Genomic DNA, 21887 nt, shown 5'->3' on the forward strand with positions numbered 1-21887 from the left:
ATTATTTATATATATATATATATATATATATATATATATATATATATATATATATATATATATATATATGTGTGTGTGTGTGTACATGATGTTCATCGTGTTACCCTGCTGCAGTCATCACATTTGGGTTATCCTGCCATCAGGCGGTCCCGCAGTCGGCTGGAATTCCAAAGTCCTGGTCCGGCGTCGGTTGCCGTTGCCTCTTCCCTGACGTCAGTGCGCCAGGGGTATATGTAATGCATCCCCCACCATTTTCTTCAGTCTTTCTTGCCGCGCGGTGCCCGAAGCAGAAGCAGTTCGCAAGTGCCGGTCGGCCGACTCCTGAGATTTTCGAAGTCGAATTTCAGATCCGAAGTCTTCAATAAAGCTAAGTACCCCGTTGGGGAAACTTTTCTTGCCTCAGACCGATGTCAGAAAAAGTTAACAATTTTATTTCTTGTGGGAAGCAAATACCTCATAAGGATTTTCATTCTTACTGCATACCTTGCCTAGGTCCAGACCACGACGTCACTGGTTGTCGTTTTTGTGCTAGGTTTAATAAGCGTGCTATAAAAAGACGCTTTGATTTCGCACGACCTACTTCGGTAGAAAATTTAACTACACTATGCCATCGGAGCAACCGACTACCGGCGTGCACAAAAAACGCAAGGACATGGAGAGGCAGCCTAGACCCAAGCTAGACTCCGAGGCCTCGGCTGGTCCGGTCTCCGGTTCACCGGTCTTCAGTGAGGCTCCGACACAGCCCCTGACTACCGCAGATCTGGAACCCGAGGCCGCTTTGGAAGCTTTTCGCTGAGAGTACTAGGCCGACGCAGCCATTTTGTTTACCCCCTACCGACGACACTGCTGATAAAGATGTCGGTGCTGCAGAAACACCTTCGGTTTCTGAAGGCATCTTCAGACCGACGACGCTCACCATAAAAACGTATCCTAAGACTAAGACTCCTATTAAACCTAAAAAGACTGCACTTCAGTCTCCAGTTCAAGGCCCCATGCCGAAGAAACAGATGCTCAAAATGGCTGAAGATTTGATCTCTTTAATCAGGGGTTCCCAACCCCCACCCGACAAAAGGCCTAGACAAGAGGAAGATTATGCCTCCTCTGAACAAGTCTCTATTTCCTCAGGCTCCTCTGAGGACCAAGATTACTACTCCTCCCCATATGAAGATTCTGATGCTGAGGATTCCATTCCCTCAGCTTCTCTCCCTGAAGACTACTCCTTTGGAAAAACTTTGCACACTATGAGGGAACATTTTCACTGGGAAGGTCAGGACTACTCTGACTCAAAGAAAAGGCTCAGAGAGTTTCTTTTACTCCCCCAGCACAGACCACTTGCCATCCCCCCAGTTTTAGACATTGTGGATGATGTTTACTTATAATCCAGTTTGAACCCAGATTCTCTGCCTCCTGCTCCAGCCAAACCTGACAGATACTATAGAGTACCTGATTCCCACAAATTCCTTTATAAAAGCCCTGTTGCTGATCCAGAGACCATCTCCCAGGGTCCCAAAAGGGCTAAGGCTTCTATGGCTCAAAATCCTGTACCCTCTGAAAGGGACTCCAGAGCACTAGACAGGTGGGAGAAAAAGGTTTACACCTCAGCCACTCTAGCTATGAGGGCACTAAACTGCCAATTTCACATGCTAAAATATCAGCAATTTCTAATGTCTCAGTTAAAACAAAAAATGAGCACACTCCCTCAACAGTCTGAATTAAAAGAAATGCAGGATCTGTTACATGCAACTGAACAGGTGGGCAAACATACTTTACAATGTGGTTTTGATTCTTTGGAGGCTTCCTGCAGAGCAGCTGTCACTGGGTCTGTTATACGTAGGCATGCTTGGTTAAAGGAACAATCTTTGCCTGATCATGTTAAAGCAAAGCTTCTGGATGCTCCCTTACAGCAGGATGTTCTTTTTGGAGTCAAAGCAGAAGTTGTCTTAAAGAAAATGGAGGATAAGGCAAAATCTGTGCAGACGGTCAAAGAATTTCTATAGGTACAGCCCCCTCGCTTCAGCAGAAATTGGCCAACAAAAAGTTAGTCCTTTCCAGCTACTGACAGACCACAGAGGGGTAAATACAGACGTCCAAGAGGCAGAGGACAACCACAAGCCCAGTACAAACCTCGACAAAGGGGCACTGCAACACAGAAGGGAGGAGAAGACCGGCCCCAAACTACCAGAAGGCAAACTCAACAACTTGCACCTCATCTGGCCAAGCAACACTCTTGGCAGCCCCCTTGGGAGGAAAACTCACACTTTTTTCAGACAACTGGCACATTGCCACAAAGGACAAATGGGTCCTAGACATAATTTCACGAGGATACAGATTCCATTTTCACACCTTGCCAATGAAAAGAGGAATGCCAAACCTGCCACAAAATCAATGGGCAGAGGCACAAAAACAAATTACAGCTCTCATGGACATGAGAGCCATTCAACTGGTACCTACTCCAGAGCAAGGCCAAGGATTTTACTCAAGACTCTTTCTAGTTCCCAGAAAAGACAATGCCTGGAGACCAATTCTGGACCTTTCAATTCTAAACACCTTCTTACAAGTACCCAAATTCAAGATGCTAACACTACAGCAGCTTCTTCCCATGTTTGGCAAAAAAGCATGGCTAGTAACGTTGGACCTCAAGGAGGCATACCTGCATGTCCCTATCAGACAAAGTTGCAGAAGATACCTCCGTTTCATTGCAGGTTCAACCCATTACCAATTCTCTGCACTGCCCTTTGGCTTATCTACTGCGCCCAGGGTCTTCACAAAATGCCTGGCACCAGTAATTGCATACTGCAGACAAAGAGGAATTCAAATATACTCATACCTGGACGACTGCCTCATCCAAGAAGAAAGCAAGGACATTCTCTTACAACATCTGGCTTTTGTAAAACATCTTCTAAGTTGCCTGGGGTACACAGTAAACGAAAAGAAATCAAAACTAGTACCCTCACAAAACATGACATTCCTGGGTGCCAGCTTGAATACAACGGCCCAGAAGGCTTATCTGACGCCAGACAAACTACTGCAACTGACTCAATGTTTCAAAACAATGGCAACAAAGACCCAACTACCTGCAAGAAAAATTCTGCAGGCCTTGGGCTTCATGGCATCTTGCATACTACTAATACCATTTGCAAAGCTACATATGAGGAAATTACAGTGGTACCTAAAAAGCGTATGGTCTCAAAACAGCCACAGCTTGGACACAATGATATCTCTCATTCCCTGCCTACAACAGGAGTTTCTATGGTGGTCACAGGCATGTCACCTCAACAAGGGGTCAGCCTTTCACCTTGCCCCCAGCCAGGCAAACTATGACAACAGATGCATCGGACTACGGCTGGGGGGCACACATTGCAGGACAGTGCGTTCAAGGCGTATGGACTGCAGATAAAAGGAATCTGCACATCAATCAAAAAGAGATGCTAGCTGTACAGAATGCTCTGACAGCCTTCAAGAATCTATTACATCCAGGACAACTTACAATAAAGGACGGACAACACCACAGTAATGTGGTACATAAACAAACAAGGGGGTGCACACTCCTTACCCTCTATGCAGGCAAGCAATGACCTTGTGGAACACAGCTCTGGCTTACCAAGTTCAGTTACAAGCTCAATTCATGCCAGGAAAAAAGAACACATTGGCAGACGGCCTCAGCAGAAACATCATGGATCCCCACGAGGGGAAACTGGATCCACAAGTATTTGAAATAACTCAGAAATGGGGCCTTCCAGACATAGACCTGTTTGCCAGTCCTCAAAACTACCAACTAACAAAATTTTGTACAAGGACACTTCACCATCAAGCCTGGAAAGTGGACGCACTCTCATTCAGTTGGAAAAACCTGACAAGTATATGCCTTCCCTCCATTGCCTCTCCTCACAAAGGTGCTTCTGAAAGTCAGAAAGGAGAAGCTACGACTGATACTCATAGCCCTAGACTGGCCACGCCAGCACTGGTACCCACTATTGAGGAATATGGCCCAGGGCCCACCTTGGATTTTACCACAGATTGCCCATTTGCTCACACAGCAGAACAGTCAGATTATTCACAGCCAACTCAAAACCTTAAATCTGGCTACATGGCAAATCATCTAAGCATCCATCCAGCTGCTCTTTCCTAAGCAGTTATGGATGTTATTCTGGAAGCTAGGAGGCCCAGCACCAGGAAGGCCTATTCGGATAAATGGAAAAGGTTTTGCGCCTGGAACCAAGCTAAAGGCCAAAACGCACTTCAGCCTCACATGCCTCAGATTCTACAGTATTTAACTGAGATGTTGCACAAAGGACTTTCTTTTTCTTCCATTAAAATCCATGCATCAGCTATTTCAGCCCACTACAACACGGATCCACCCTTATTTTCGCATCCACTTCTAAGGCAGTTCCTCAGAGGGGCAAAAAAACATTAGGCCCCCCAGGAGAGCACCTACACCAACATAGGACCTCAATTTTGTTCTGGAAAAACTTACGCTACCTCCCTTTGAACCAGCTTTCTCTGCAGATCTACAGTTTCTATCATGGAAGACTGCCCTGCTGCTAGCAATAACTTCAGCTAGAAGAGTCTCAGAGCTGCAGGCACGGATGGCAGTGGAACCTTTCCTCATTTTCCATCAAGACAGAGTTTCTCTACGAACTAATCCTTCCTTCATGCCTAAGGTGGTCTCCAGTGTGGCTTTAAATCAAACCATCCACTTACCCACCTTCTTCCCAAAACCACAGAACAAAGGAGAAAGACTCCTGCATTCCTTGGACATTCACAGGCAACTTCGTTACTACTTGGATAAAACTAAGGATTTCAGAAAATCTGACCAGCTCTTTGTATTCTATGCTGCAGCTTCACAAGGGAAGGCCATATCAAAACAGACCATTTCCAAATGGATAGGACATTGCATTTGTTTTTTCTATACCCATCATTGAAAACCAGTACCTGCTACCATTAGGCCCCACTCTACCAAGGCAACAGCTTACATCTACAGCCTTCCTCAGGAGGGTTCCTACCAAGGAGATTTTGGAAGCTGCAACTTGGAGCTCAGTACACACCTTTACCAAACACCATCACTTACCACTTTACTCTAAGACTAGAGCTGGCTTCGTCACTGCAGTTCTGCAGGACCTCCTAGCCTCTGTAACTCCTCTACCCATCCTTAGCTTTGGGATTCGACCCAAGTGCGATGACTGCAGCAGGGTAACAAGATGAACATAGTACAGTTTTGTACCTACCATAAATGTAGATGTTTGAGTGTTCACCCTGCTGCAGTCCAGGTTACCCTCCCTCTATCCCCTCTGATCTAACTGGCTAAAATCTCTACTATACCTTCCTGATGTATTTGCTTATAGCTGGAGGGATTTTGTGTTTGTGCAAAAATTGCTTAATTTGGTACTAATTAGTGTCCACCTTTTTGGGGGCACCTGACATCTGAAAACTGAAGAAAATGGGGTCGGATGCATTACATATACCCCCTGGCGCACTGACGTCAGGGAAGAGGTGACAGCAACCGATGCCGGACCAGGACTTTGGAATTCCTGCCAACTGCGGGACCGCCTGACGGCGGGATAACCCAAGTGTGATGACTGCAGCAGGGTGAACACTCGAACGTCTACATTTACGGTATGTACAAAACTGTACTTTTAGCATGTTGCTATAAAAGGAAGTGATCACAAAAGGAAGTGATGTATTTACAAGGCAGTGATGTTAGAAATGTTACAGTAGGAAGTGAAGTTTTAAAGGAAATGATCTAACATTTTGAAGGTTTATTTGAATGTGAAGGTTTTTGTTTGTTTTTTTTTTTCAGAAGTTGTTCCACTTTATTAAAAAGGAACAAAAGCACTAAAATGATTGTGTGGTTCTTTATCGGGGATATGAGCCATTGTGTAAAGTTTTTTGTTCTAAGTTTAGTGGTTTTTGCTTAGTGATTTTAAGTGATATATGTACACACATGCACACGTGTGTGTGTGTGTACATATATATATAATATATATATATATATATATATATATATATATATAAAATATGTATGTGTGTGTGTGTGTGTATATATATATATATATATCTATATATATATATATATATATGTGTGTGTGTGTGTGTGTGTATTCAATTGATAATCCTGAAATACTGAATCTCAGAATTTCGAGACCATAAAGCCGAAAGCTCTAAATACCGAAGTCCCAAAAGCGCAAATTTTGAAATCATGAATCCTACACTAACCAGACACCACACACATACACAAACACACACCTTCCCCAGACACACAAACCTACACTACATACAAGCAGGGAAGCAATCCCCCCACACCCCCCCCCTACTTAAATATACTAACTCCAGGGTTGCACTACACAGACAAACACACGAAAACGCCATCATAGGTAGGTACTAGGCTGTTGGCCCTAGGGCCTATATAAGCCTAGCCAAATGGTACCCTGGCTTTTGCCACCCAAGAAAATTATTTTCCTGTGCCCCTGTCAAGCAGAGCCACAGAAGTGATCCCCGGGGTGACTTTCCTATCTCCCATCCAATCATCAAGATTTTTCTTGAGTGCTAATGAGGAGCTTTGCTTGATATAGATAGGTAGTTTGTTCCAGAGTATGGGAAGTCTCTGGGACAGGAATCTATCCCTCCAGCATGTTCTGTTTATTGTGGTGACAATGTTTAGGTCCCTAGGGCTTGTAGCTCGGAGGGATTGGGATTTCTTTAAGTGGAGCATGTCCAACAGCTCAGGGTTTGACATAGCTTTGTACGTTAGGCAGAGATCGCCTCTGAGTAGGTGATATGCGACAGAGTAACGCTGGAGTTTTTTGAGACCGTCTGCGTAGGGCATCTGTTTGAGGCTGATAATCCTCTTTGTGAGGTATTTCTGTGGCCTTTCCAGTTGTAGATGTCTTGTGAGGTACATACCAAAAGGGGGGTTGTGCTCTATAAATGGGTCTGAGTGATGAGTAGAGAGGAACAGTGACCTCTTTTTTTTTTCCTGGATGAGAAACCTTTTGTGGTGAGGTGTGCCACTTAGTAGGATTTCCTGACTGCTGTGGCAATGTGATTATCAAAGGAGAGACTACTGTGCCCTGTGTCCCAACGTCTCATCACAATTTTGGTGTTAAGTAGACTACCACCTATGTGGTAGTTCATGGGTACAGAGTTTTTACCAAAAGGGATGGCAGTGCACTTTTTGGCATTGAGCTTGAGGCCATGGCTTTGACACCAGGCATCTGTCTCAGTGAGGCTCTTTTGTAGGATGTCCACATCGTTAGGAGTTTTGATTATGGCTCCTAGTTTGCAGTCATCTGCGAACTTTGTTAGCTGAAGCCCTTCTGTGTTAGCCTGTACTTCAGAGAAGTAGATACCAAATAGGAGATGACCTAGGGCTGAACCCTGTGGTACTCCACTTGTTACTGGTCTGAAGTTGGATTTAGAGTCTGCTACTTTCACAGTGTGGGTTCTGTCAGTGAGCCAGTTGACAACCCATCTTGTGACATAGGGATTTATACCTAGTTTAGGGAGTTTATCTATAATTCCAGAGTGGGGGGGGGGGGAGAATGCTGTTGAAAGTCCTGTTGAGATCTAGATAGGCTGTGTGAACCACCTTACCCTCATCTACTGCTTTGGTGACCGCTTCAAAGAAGTCTGTCAGGTTTAGGAGACATGATCTGCCTTTTACAAACCCAAACTGGGTAGGGTACAGAGTTTGGAGATTACCAATGTCATTGTTTTAAAAGTTCCATGATGATACGTTCCATAGCTTTGCAGACCATGCTTGCCAGGTTAATATGGTGGTAGTTCCCGGTGTCCATGGTGGCTCCCCATTTGTGGAGTGGGATAATAGTTGCTGTGCGCCATTCAGTGGGCACAAAGCCTGAGGTGAGGCTATGATTGAACATGGTACTTGGGTGGGGTGCCAGTTCGTTCTGTAGTTAATGTAAAACGCAGCCTGGGATGTTGTCAGGTCCCATGGATGCTGTGTTCTTGGCTTTGGGGAGTGTTTTTTTTTACCCGTGCAGCCGTGATTACAGGTACTTTGCATTCTTCCGGTATAGAGATGGACCCTTTTGGGGATGAGAGAGGGGTAAAGTTAGCACTGAACCTGTCCGCCAGGATGTTGGCAATATCAGTCGGTTCTGTATATTTAGTGCCATTGTACTTTAACTCAGAGCAGATCTGAGTGTTGCCATTGAGATTCTTGACATATCTATAGAATGCTTTGTTGTGTGTCTTTAGAATCAGTGACAATTTTGTTTTCGTAACTAGCTTTGGAGGATTTTATGAGGGATCTCAGCTTCTTACTGAGCCTGACCACGGAGTTACTCCAATCATGGGATTCTACTCTTTTTTTGTAGCAGTTTCTTCTATTGTAGAGTTTGTTTATGGCAGGTGTCCACCAGATTGGCTTCCTTTTTTTGGAGGATAGCATTTTGGTTCTGTCTGGGATTGCATGATCCATGCACTTGTGTAAGCGCTTATAAAGTGCAGTTGTATAGAATTCAGCAGTCGTACCTCTATTGTCCGTCAGCATGGGTGTTGTGAAGTTTGCCACTTCTGTCTTAAGAAGCGTGAAGTTGGCTTTGGAGAATTTTTTTTGCGGTGGTTTCCCTAATGGGTGGTGGGGGTGGGATGTGGATGTCTAGGGTGATTTGCTTGTGGTCGGATCTGACCAACGAGGAGTGGACTTCTGGTGTGGAACACCGGTTGCCCATGTTGTTAATGACCAGGTCTAGGATATTGCTGCCCCTGGTGGGGGTGTGGATAAGTTGATCCAAGGCGTTGGAATTTATGAGTTCCAGAAAACGTTGAGCACAAGAGTTGGTACATGAGTAGTTTTCCCAGTTAATGGTGGGGTAGTTGAAATTGCCCATTATTATGGTGTTAGGTTGTACCCTAATATTTTCCAGTGTATCAAGAAATGAGTAGTGGGGATCCTTGGGTATGGTGGGGGATCTGTAGCAAGCTACAATTTGGATTGTGGTCTTGCCCAGAGTTAGTTGCACTTGGATAATCTTGGATGCATTATGCTGAGCAACTAGCCTAGAGGTGTGGATATCCTTAAAGGAATATGGACACGCCTCCGGCCTTTAGTGCTTTGGTCCAGGTTAGGTGGCTGAAAGGTGTGGTATGAATTATAGCCTGGTAATGCAGGGGTGCTCTCTGGAGCCTTGAACCAGGTCTCTGTCACTGCACAGATGTCTATGTTCTCCATTTTAAGGAGTGCCTAGAGTGAGTGCATTTTGAGGTTTAGACTTCTAACATTAAGTAGCATTACCCTTAGACTTTGCTTGCTTGTACCTGTTATGGTGGTGAATTTGTCATTTGAATCTTGCCTACAAAAGGCACTATAGGGGTGGCAAGAGCCTTAGCCAGTTTTCAGAATCCCAAGGGCGACAGGTGCAGGCCATCTCTGGCAAAGCATTGTGGTTTGTCGATCGTGTCATCCCAGGCAGACAGATACTGGATCCCCTTAGAATGACACCAGAAGATTAGCCAATTGTTGAAGTCAATCATTTTATCCTTGTACTGTGGTGTAATTCTGGGTGATGGCAGGATGCTACTCAGGGCTAGGGTCATACCTGCCTGGGCTACAAGATTGGATAACTCCTCCATGTCTCTCTTCATGTAGTCCAGGGAGGTACGTCTCCGGTCATTCACACCAACATGGACAATGACAGAGTCATATTTGACCTGAGTGCATGCGTTGTGGCAGATCCTGGCACCTGACAGGCAGCTGACAGTAATTTTCTCCTTGTTTAGCCTGGTGAGTGGAACATCAGTGTGCCTGACTGTAGAGTCACCTATGACTAGAGTGTTGGGTACAATGTTCATCGTGTTACACTGCTGCAGTCATCACACTTGGGTTATCCTGCTGTCAGGCGGTCCCGCAGTCAGCCAAAGTTCCAAAGTCTTGGTCCGGCATTGGTTGCTGTCACTTCTTCCCTGACGTCAGTGTGCCAGGGGGTATATAATATGCATCCGATGCCATTTTCTTCAGTCTTTCTTGCCGCATGGTGCCCAAAGCAGAAGCAGTTTGCAAGTGCCTGTCGGCCGACTCCTGAGATTTACAAAGTTGAATTTCAGATCCAAAGTCTTCAATAAAGCTAAGGGGAAATCTTTTTCTTGCCTCAGATCGATGTCAGAAAAAGTTAATAATTGTATTTCTTGTGGGAAGCAAATACCTCATAAGGACTTCCACTCTTACTGTATTCCATGTCTAGGCCCTGATCACGACGTCACTAGTTGTTTGTTTTGTGCTAGATTCAACAAACACACTATAAAGAGACGTTTTGATTTTGCTTTACACTACTTTGGCTGAAGGTTCAATTATACTATGCCGTCAGATCAGCCTACGACCTCATTACCGAAAAAACGCAGAGACGAGGATAAAGACAGGCATCCAATGTCCAAAAGCTACGAAACCTCTTCTAGGCCAGTCGCCGGTTCTCAGTGAGGTTCTTTCGCAGCCCCTGACACCTGCTACCTCAGAGCCACAGGCCGCTTCCGACTCCCACGTGTAGACATCTAGGCCTCTGGAAACTCAAGGTATTGGGCCTACGGAAACTAATCCCTCAGATGGCTCCGGAGCCTCTGAGCAGGCACCGGCTTCTGAGGGTATTTTCAGACCTTCACAACTCGGGGTCCACCATGGATTTTGCCCCAAATTCCACACCTTCTGACTCAACAAAACAATCCAATCCTGCACGGTCAGCTCAAAACCCTAAACCTGGCTGCATGGCAGATACTTCAGTCAAACAGGCAACACCTCTATCTAAAGCTGTTGTGGATGTCATTTTGGAGGCCAGGAGGCCTAGCACCAGGAAAGCTTACTCAGAAAAATGGAAGAGATTCTGCGCCTGGAACCAGGATCACAGCCTTGACCCTCTTGTTCCAGACATTCTTCAGATTTTACAATACTTAACTGAGATGCTGGACAGAGGCCTATCGTTTTCATCAATTAAGATCCACGCCTCTGCCATTTCTGCACATTACAACACGGATCCTCCTTTATTCTCTCATCCCTTGTTAAAGCAGTACCTCAGAGGGGCTAAAAACATAAGACTGCCCCGGAGAGCACTGACACCAACTTGGGACCTCAATTTCGTTTTGGAAAAACTGAACCTACCGCCTTCTGAGCCAGCCAATACAGCTGATCTAAAATTTTTATCATGGAAAACAGCTCTGCTCCTGGCAGTAACTTCAGCACGAAGAGTCTCAGAGCTACAGGCATTAATGGCAGTGGAACCTTTCATAATTTTTCATCAGGATAGGGTATCTTTAAGGACAAACCCTGCCTTCATGCCAAAGTTGGTATCTAGTGTGGCTCTTAACCAAACCATCCATTTGCCTACTTTTTATCCAAACCCCCAAAATAAAGGGGAGAAACTTCTGCATTCTTTGGATATACACAGGTAGCTATGCTTCTACTTGGACAAAACGAAAGCTTTCAGGAAAACTGATCAACTGTTTGTAGCATATGCTGCAGGATCACAAGACAAGGCTATCTTAAAGCAGACTATATCCAAATGGATGGGACACTGTATTCGGTACTGCTACACACAGCATGGAAAATCAGTCCCTAATAACATTAGGCCTCATTCCACCAGGGCAACAGCCACTTCAACAGCCTTTCTCAGAGGAGTACCTACCAAGGAAATTCTGGAGGGTGCAACTTGGAGTTCAGTGCACACCTTCACCAAGCATTATCACCTGCCTCTTTACTCTAAATCCAGAGCAGGATTTGCCACTGCAGTTCTGCAGGGCCTCTTAGCCAAGCCTAACTCTTTATAGACCAGCCACCCAAACTTAGCTTTGGGATTCAACCCAAGTGTGATGACTGCAGCAGTGTAACACGATGAACATAGTACAGTTTTGTACCTACCATAAATGTAGATGTTCGAGTGTTTACACTGCTGCTGTCCAGGTTACCCTCCCCCTATCCCCTCTGAACTAGCTGGACTTATCTATACCCTTCTATCCTATACAACCTTTGGGGTGTATTTGCTGGTAACTGAAGGTATTGTTTTTTTATTTTATATGTATATTTTTGATTAGCAATATGTATTGCCTACCCTCTTGGGGGCACCTGACATCTATGGCAAGAAAAACTGAAGAAAATGGCGTTGGATGCATATTATATACCCCTGTCGCACTGACGTCAGGGAAGAAGCAACAGCAACCGACGCCGGACCATGACTTTGGAACTCTGGCCGACTGCGGGACCGCCTGATGGCAGGATAACCCAAGTGTGATGACTGCAGCAGTGTGAACACTCGAACATCTACATTTATGGTAGGTACAAAACTGTACTTTATGACTTATGGGCTGTGGTCGAGTGTCACACTGAGTTTGTGGGCTGTGTCATTTGGGTTGTGTTGGGGGGGGTTGCTTGCTTTTCTGCTTTGGAGGTCCCTGTTGCTTGGGTAGATTTTGTTTTAGAGCTTACGCGAATGTAGATGTGTGTGTTGCGTTTCTGTGTGTGTTTGGTGGTGTAGGTTTTGAGGAACTATGTGATGAGTGTGTTGTGGTGCAAGTGTTTAACTTCTCCTCTTGACTGTCTAGTCCAGTCTTGGGTGAAGAGAGCTTTGCTTCCAGTTTGGCTATATAAGTGCATCTCTCACAGGTTGTAGTGTTGGGTGGTAGGAGGAGAGGGTTGTCTGTGTATATGAGGCAGTTGCTGCATTGCCCCAAGATGCCCAGATTCATCAGGTAGACAGGAGAAAACACTGGGAGCTTTGACCCTTAGACATGCCTGGATAGGTGCTTATTTAAGTACTAAAAACTTGTTTTCCTCTAGATAAGTGAGGAAAGTTTGAGTGCTGCTGTAATTTGTAGCTTATTTAGTGCTTGCAATGAGTTCTGAGTAAGTGCTGAGCTCAAACAGATTTGAGTACTGAAACTAGAAAACTGGCTAGTTCTAAGAAACAAAATTAAGCTAGAAGGCTTATCTCCATCACAGAAAGGCATTGGGGGCTCAGAAGCATACAAACAGTCCTGGATACAGCAAGTCTGTATCTGGACTAGACAACTTGCAGGTAAGGCAGGAAACAAGCTTAGAAAAAAAATTTTTTGGAAAGGAGAAAGGAGGAGCAGAAACTAACTTGGTTGGCCTTCTCAAATGTTCTCCCTGGATTAGGTAGAATGAGATAATGACACTAGACTGGGAGGAGTTTCCCAGATCAAATTTACAGTAGGGGCGGGCAACTGCAAAGCCACCATTCAGCCACACCTACATTCCCCTTGCGCACACACATCGCAGTCACAACGCACACTAAAGCCCCTAACTAACACCCTTAAATATACATACTTATCTGAACTTTCATTCAAACATCGCAACACCAGAAGCGCTACTTCATCTCCGAACGTCGGGATTTTTGAATTTGTGCTTCTGGGGTTTTGGTATTTAGAGCTTTCAGCTTTATGATCTCGGGATTCTGAAATTCGTTATTTCAGAATTTCGTGATCATTTATTTATTTTTACATTTGTTAACCGGGTTAGTCTGTCTGGGTTCTTAGAAGCCCTTTTTCAGTAGAGACCTGTGGAGAAAAGCTCCCAAAAACGTTTTAAGTAAACAAATAGTAAGAACAAAGATAAACACAGATCACATTTTAAGTATACATACTTCTGAAGTAATTACAGAACATGCAATAAAGGAATATACAGAATGGATGGAAATGCAATACATATATGGAAATTTTCACATAGTATGGCAAGAAAGTAAGCAGAAATATGGTACGGCTAAGGTCAATACATTGCTGAACCAAGGTACTAGGCATGAAGTAAGTAAATATACAGATAAAGCTGTGTGAATTTTGGAAGTTAATAAATAAATTTAAAGAACAATAATAACGTAGAGAGCCATGTCCAACCCAGAATTGATGAACATGCTCCATCTTAGCAAAACCAAATCTACTCGAGCTACACGCTCTAGGGATATAAACCTCAACACAACAATGAATAGAACATGCTGGAGGGATAGATTCCCTTGGCAGAGACTTCCCTTACTATGGAACAGGGTCCCGATCTACATAAGACAGAGCCCCTCACTATCACTCTTCAAGAGGAACCTTGTTGAGTGGATGGGTAACAGAAAGTTCACACCGGGGATCACACCAACAGCACTACTAGATAGGGGCCAAGGGTACTAGCTGCTAGTACAATGGTCTAGGGAACTACTAAAGGGGTGGTGAATACCGCACAACGTGGCTGGCCTAATAGATGCCTTCGGGCAGATAGCCCAGTACCAACCTATGAAACTATAAGCGATTATGGGAATGGAGTGTAACATGAGCTAACTAGTATGGAATATGACTGGAAAAAATATGTAGGTAGTAGTAAGAGAGAGAGCTAGAAGTGATACAGTTAAGTTAGGTTATCCCTGAAAGTTTCTTTGGTATTAGTTTAGCGCATGAACATATCCAATTTGTTAGGAAAAAAGTTTTAAGCTGTTTCTTGAAGGCATTTTTTGTCTTTAAGTAGTCTAAGGGCTAAAGGGAGTGTGTTCCAATTTTTTGCAACTGAGTGAAGAGTATTTTCCCAAAGGTTTTGTGTAGCTTATGAACTTCAAGAACGTATTGATTAGTGCTTCTTAGTGGGCGTTGAGTATAAAGTGTCAGACAATTTGCAAGGGATAGGCAGGATTTAGGATTGTTTAGTATATTGTGGGCTGTAAGGAGTTGGGATTGAGGTAGTAAGTTGGAAAATTCAGGCCAGTGTTAAAGCCTTTAATGAGAGAGTGATGGGATTTGTAAGGTTGATTTGTAGCAAATCTGGCTACTTTATTATATGTGGTTTCTAGTTTGGATATTAGGTTACTCTGTAGATGGGTAAGAATAGGTGAAGCATAGAGTAGGGATGGTAGAAGCAGGGATTGGGCAAGGGATGGCCTGGATGCACAGGGAAGAAAGTTTTTTTGATGGTAAAGCAGACCTAGTTTTTGGTGGGTTTTTTTTTTTGAGCTATGAATGTGATTGTTGAATGTAAGTTCATAATCAATTATTGCTCCAAGGAGTTTTGTTTGGGTGTCGACAGAAATTTTATTTCCATTAAGGGATGTTATGGAAAAGTTCTGTTTTGCACGTTCCTAGATATATATATTTAACTTTTCATTGTGGAGGGTGTGATGTTCACTTCATGAATTATATTATGCACTTAATTTACTTGATAAAAATCGAACTGTAAAAAATAACTGTAAAATACATGCTACAAAATAATCAAATAGAAAATAGTAGGTAGTCCACAATTGAGTTAAAAATGGAATATCCTTTATTGAAACACACAAACAAGCTGTCCTAGTTGAGTATAATGAAAAGCATCAAAACATTCCTTATTTATATATAATCAGGTTGTTTGGAGCAAGGGAGTATTTACAGAGGGTGGTTCTTTTAAGAGCAGTAAAAGCATTAAAATCATTCCTTTAGCCAAGTCCCCTTTCATCCTTAACAGCTTAGTGTAATCAGAGACCGTGCTACCTAAAACTAACAAGCTAGAGACAAATTACAATCCAAGACCAGTTTATTTTGTATAGGTTAACCAACTAATCCAAAACTAGAGACTAAAAAAATGATTGACCAACAAAAAGATCCACCCCTAATCATGTACCAGAGTAAATATTAATAAAATATATAACTTTTAACAAAGATCGCTTTCGTATCAAATAAATACTTCATCAGGTTTGTGTGTCAAAAACAAATCATAATATATGAATAAACGTGTGTAGGGATCTACAACTGAAAACCTAAGTAAGATGAAAACAAATACTTGCTAAGCTGGAAATAACAGTGATAAATGTTAAAAAAATAAATAAATAAATAAAGCACTATGGCCAGTAGGGATCAGACTTTCACTACCTAAAAGGAAAAAGTGTAACAAAAGTGATCAGCTTTAATGTGTAGCCGTCCAAAATAATTAATGTTTACATGAGCCGCCTAAAGTATGTCCTTCATAACGTTGTGAGTTGGTGCTAGAAGTAAGCAGTGTTTAATATTTGTTTTTAAAACAATATAAGCAAATAATGTCAGCATTAATCAGTCCCCCATATCATTCTTTTAATACTCTCTTAAACAGTGGGGGCAGTTTTTTGAGATCTACTTTGCTTTTTATGTAGCAGTAATAATTGAGCTCCAGTTTTCTAAAAGAGTTCAGTTTCAGCTGCCACAGTAGATCCTGTTTTTCTGAATCTTTCTGAAATTAGACGTAAATGCAAGAATAATGTACTGGCTTGGCACCTGCAGCTTCACAAAAGACATACTGGCTTTACATTTCAAATTATTGGCCACATGGACCTTTTGGAACTGGAAGGAGGCATCCCTAATTTTGGGAATGATGCCGAAAGCCTTTGGCAGGTCTAAATAAGCAGTATGCACAGTTTTGCCTTCATCCGGGGTTGTGGTGATTGTCTCGCAGAAGTCCACCAAGAGCAGTAGGCATGATCTCCCTTTGACGAAACCAGACTGGGATGGGTCTAATGTTTGGAGGTCCCCTATATCCTTGTTGATGAAGTCCATGATGATTCTCTCCATGGCCTTACATATGAGGCTGGTCAGACGTATTGGTCTGTAATTCCCAGGGTCAGCAGAGGAGCCCCCTTTGTGGGGGGGGGCATGACAGTGACAGTTTTCCAATCTGCAGGAACATATACCCAGTGCTTAGAGTGTGATTAAAGAGGGTACTCAGAGGTGCTTCTAGCTCCTGCTTTAAGCAGTTTAGGATGCAGCCAGTGATGTCTGATGCCATAGAGGCTGTGTTTTTTGCCTTGAATAGGGCATTAAGGACCTGTTTCTTCGAAATTTCTGGGAGAGTACATGTGGGAGCAATGTCTTGTGGTATACTGGACGGTGATTTTGGGGGGTCTAATTGAACCTATCTGCCAGCAGGTTAGCAATCTCACCAGGTTCTCACTGTATGTTGTACCATTTGCAAGTTCAGTGCAAATCTGGGATTTTTCTTTGAAGTTGCGGGCATAGCCAAAGAATGCCTTGTGGTTACCCTTGACTAGGGTGGCCAGTTTAGATTTGTAGTCAGCTTTGGGTTTTTTTCACTAGGTGTCTGATTTACTTATTTAGTCCAATAAGAGGTTCCCTAGAAAAAGAATAAAAGGTGCACCAAACCTGCCTTATACAGACTGCCTTAAAGCCCTTTCCCCCTACTCAGTTTCCTGTAGATTACTAAGGGGTGATCTATGCTTGGCTTACAAGGCATCCACAAACCTTACACACACAAATTTCATGGATATTGGTAAATCAGAAGAGTACCGGAAATACAAGGTCAAGGGCTTTGAATTTTGTCTGTGACTTGAGCAAGAACATACTGGAGAGAAAGAAGTGTTCCAGAGACTTGCCTCTCCTATGGGACAGGCTTTCCATTGATGTGAAGCTGAGTTTATTACCCAGTTTAAGCGCAATCTAGGCCAGTGGATGGGGGAATAGGACATTTACACCAGGCCTGGCACCCATGTCCCCCTAGGGGCAGGATTAGCTTATAAATGCCTGTCCCTCAATGTCCTATTTGGATACAGGACATCATTCTTTTGGGAAAATTTGGCTGGGCATAAAATGCACCACCCCTAGCCTGATCCCCACCTCACCCTTCCCCTGGTTGTTAGCCTAGTAGCAGTCTATGAATCTGTGAAAAATGGTGTGCCAGATACAGTATGAGCTAAGCACAGAGTTGTCGCTGTGAGCTTATTGTGCAGGATAAACCTTGTTTTTATATGAATATGTTCGGTTCTTGCATTAGAGTATGCGTGTGGGAGGGTTGTATGTGTTAAGACTCGGGGATTTATGCAGTGTGCGCATAGGATGTCAAGACTGGACCTGCTGTTGGTTGACATGCAGAGAGAGACCCCATGAAGACCAAAACCTAGAGCTTTTTATTGAGTCTCGCATGCAGATTTACTAAAATCAACATACTACTAGAGTTATGACCTGCTGCAGTAGGAGGTTAGGATTCAGCTGTGTATATGCTGCTCATATACCAAGGCCAGCTGTCTTGAAAGTATCCAGAGTTAGAGACCATGTATATAACTGTGTGTTTGGGAGGTAATGTTATTGTCCTTACCAACACCCTTTATGCCTTTGACAATTGAGCTACCATAGACATGTACCCACCTTAAACATGCATCTTGTACATCATCATGCTGTTTGATTTATTTTTCATGCTTTTTCCCTTTCATAATTCATAACTTTCTGCAGCTTGAGTACAGATACATTAACATTTGTCATACTTATTTTAGGATGGGTGTTAATGAAGTGCATTGTACCTTGCCATTTACTTCATGGAGCGCTTGGAGTGCTACAGCAGTAGCATAGTTTGACAGCCATTGCTGCTTTAACCTTCTGACAGATTCTGGCAAGTTTTTTTGGTTAGTTCTATTTGTAAGGGGGTCTTCTGCCTCCCATCACCCTCCACTGTACATAATTTGTAGTTTATGGGGAGGGTGGCAATCCCCCTTGCAAACAGAACTAATGAATGATCTGTTACTTTCCCTGTTAAAAAAGCCAAAGTAGGTGCCACTTTAACTCTGCAGCCCCAGGGACTCGTAGCACCAGCAGCAGTACAGTCCAGGACCCCCCCCCAACCAAATTGTCCTTTGTCAGTAATTGATAGAGTAAATTGATTTAGTTTTAAGAGTGCAGTTTGTGCTGCTTGTACGTATAGCATGTAGTATTCAGGTGTCCTTGTGTTTCTAAGTCTCTTACAGCTGAGTTAGCACTTACTCTTAAAGAACATATTGATACTTTTTGATGGAGGTTTTTGTGGGAGGAAAAGGAGATTAAAATGTGGCTTTATTGTTAATTGATGGGTTTCTTCTTTGTTAAAAAAATCTTGAATTTTGCCATAAGAGTACCACACTTCTGCCTGTGTTGATGAAGAACTCAGTTTGATAATCATGGTTGCAGTAAACCTTCTGTCCTTTCATTATGATATAAGATTAGTTGTAGATGATCAGTTTCCATACCAGACCTAGATAGATAGCTTTTCCCTCAGTTAAAGGTTTAAAGTCTGAACTCTGTATTTAGAGTAGAAAGGTTTCTCTTGCCAGTTTGTAGTAGTAGTACTACGGTATTGGAATCAACATCCTCTGTCCGTTTCCAGTCAAAAATCCTTAATCAGAAGAGCTCCATTTCCCCTTGTTGAAATATTCATTAGTCTGACTGACATCAAAGAGCTTAATGAGATCTAATTACAGAGCAAGATTGAAGCTAGCAATGAAAGGTCATTAAAGTGTGAAAGTAACACATGAGAGGACTATAATGGAAAGAGAAGCAGTCTGTATTAGAAAATTTTGTTTATAATTTACTAGTGGAAAGAGAAGTTTATTTTCACGAGACATAATTGCAAGACATATATGGAGAGTTCCAGAAGTGTGTCATACAAAATAAGGACGACTTATCAAATAGTTTTGTGTTTGAGTACTACTTGGTAAAGTAGGGTATATGTTTGCATGCACAAAAATGAAAGCAAGAAGGATTACAAAACAGGAGAGAGAGATTTTGAGATGGTTTCCTCAAAGAAGCAGTTATATTTGTGAGACAGTGTGTCAAGAGGAGCTGGGACTAAGCTGTATAAGTTGCTATGAGATGCTTTTCATGAACTATAAAGTCAGTTTTAATGTTGCTTTTCTGCAGACTGTCAGAGAACTGCTGGAAAATCCCACCGAGGCTGTCACCGACCAGTCCTATTTTGATTGCCTGGACAGTGTTATGGAGAACTCGAAGGTGAGTTAGTACTTTTAAGTACGTCTGTTTATTTAATTTTATTTATTTATTTTCCACTTTGTTGACTGAAGCATAGAAAGTGATCCACCTACATGAATTCAAATGTAACCTGTTTATAGACAGGGAAATTGGAAGGACTTTAATTATTCTAATTGTTCCTGGGAAGGACTTGGTTTTAGAGCAAGAAAAAGATACTAAGCCAAAACTGGGAGTTTAGAAAAAGCCAAGTGGTATGTTGACAGTCGGAGACTGTTTTATTTTTTTCCTACTTCTCCAGGTTTTCACATCCATGTTAACATTTTGAGAGACATAATTCATTAGAAGTATAACATCTTTAAGAACAGCAGCAATAACTACATTGTCAGTCACAGTTAAATTATTTTCACTGTGCAGAATATGTTGAAGTTTCCACATGTAGCTTACTTAATAAGTAGTAGTAACACTGACTTTCTAACGTAAGTCTTATTAGGATGTTTTACCTGTCTTTTAGGTTAGTGGTGAATTTAACAAATCACTTGTAAATGTAACCGGTAACCCACACATGCTTTTACAGTTTCGTAAAAATTATCTTGGTCTGTGTGAATGTTTCTCATTTTTTTAATCAGTTATACTCCTGAGGATGAGTCCAGAGTAAGGAGGAATCTTTCACAAGATCAGAGACTGAAAATATATCAGTATTTTAATAGCTGTCAGTCTATTCATCAGTATGTAACTGTTAGTTCAAGTGGATGTAAAAGATCCCACAGCACCTTTCGAAAAGAGTAGAGGAAGTTCCCCAGTCCCCTGGCCAATTTTCTCCTAATAGTATGAGTACCACCTTGGGTCTCCCTGAAAAGAGGCCATTAGGCTAGTGGGACTAATCTGGACAACATATGATTGATAAATAAGGGAACAAACCAGTTGTCTGTGGATCAGACAGTTATAAATGCGCAAAAAAATGTATGTTGTGATAGAAAGGGAAAGCTTAGCAACAGCATATGGATATGAAAAATTCCTTGAAGATAACTGTTTAAAAAAACAATTGTTGTAAAGAAGAGAGGGTGGAAACTGGGCTTAAACCCTTGCAAAGCCTGTTTGGAAAGTCTTTGTACAGGGCATCTCTGAGATGTATCTGTCTTTGTGTACCAGGAAGCCCAACTAGGCAAATCCCATTTTCAGCAGAGGCCTGTAGAGAAAAGTTAAATGTGAGATACTTGTAAAGTAACAATTTTTGTTAAAGGTGCATTATATAGCCAGTTAGTTCTTAAGACATCTGGAATTGTTTAGTGGTGACACTATACAAAGATAATGCAGGTATTTCTACTTTGGTGACGTTTCATATATATATATATATATATATGTGTGTGTGTGTATATATATATATATATATATCTGTGTGTGTGTGTTTGTATATATATATATATATATATATATATATATATATATATGTGTGTGTGTGTGTATATATATATATATATATGTGTGTGTGTATAAATATGTATATATACATATATATACATATATACATATATATATATATATATATATATATATATATATATATATATATATATATAGAGAGAGAGAGAGTCTACTTCATAGGATCGAAATTTCGTAACATCGAACCTCTGATCATCGAAGTTCCGAAATATTGAACCTATGGGGAAAAATGTAAAACATGAAAACTTCTGATTACACATTTTTGCAGGGGGGCTTGCGCCCCTTGTACCACCCACACCCCCTGCTAGTTAAATATGCCGACTCTGAGATCGAACTACAGTGAAGAGAATGGTAAAATTCCTGTTACACATTGTACGGTTATCTCCATTCACAAGGCTCGATATTTCTGAACTTTGATCCTTTGGTCTGCAATGATCAGAGGTTTGATGTTCTGAAATTTGGATCATATAAAGGGGATCCATATAGGCACATGGGTGTGTACTAGGCTAATGGCCCTGGAGCCTTTACAAGCCTAGACCATAGGATTACCCTGGCATCGTGCCAGCCGACCTTAGTTCCCAGTGCCTCTGTCGAGTAGAGCCACTGGAGTGATCCTTGGGGTGAATTTTCTGTTTCCCATCCACTCATCAAGATTTCTCTTGAAGAAGGCCAGTGAGGTGCTTTGTTTGACATGTATGGGAAGTCTGTTCCATAGCATGGGCAGTCTCTGGGTTATGAACCTGTCCCTCCAGCACATTCTGTTGATT

The 21887-nt window shown here is 42.3% G+C and overlaps 1 protein-coding gene across 1 annotated transcript in view; it reads left to right on the top strand.

The window, feature by feature from the left end:
• TLN1 (talin 1) overlaps positions 1–21887 on the top strand; it is a 3443760-nt gene that overhangs the window by 2441762 nt on the left and 980111 nt on the right. Inside the window, exon 36 of the mRNA XM_044078439.1 lies at positions 19612–19701. Coding sequence (XP_043934374.1) covers positions 19612–19701 — 90 coding nt within the window. The remainder of the gene's footprint in view (positions 1–19611; positions 19702–21887) is intronic.

The sequence above is a fragment of the Protopterus annectens genome, chromosome 1.part1 (genome assembly GCF_019279795.1).
Source record: "Protopterus annectens isolate FY-2018-M chromosome 1.part1, PAN1.0, whole genome shotgun sequence".
NCBI lineage: Eukaryota > Metazoa > Chordata > Ceratodontiformes > Protopteridae > Protopterus > Protopterus annectens.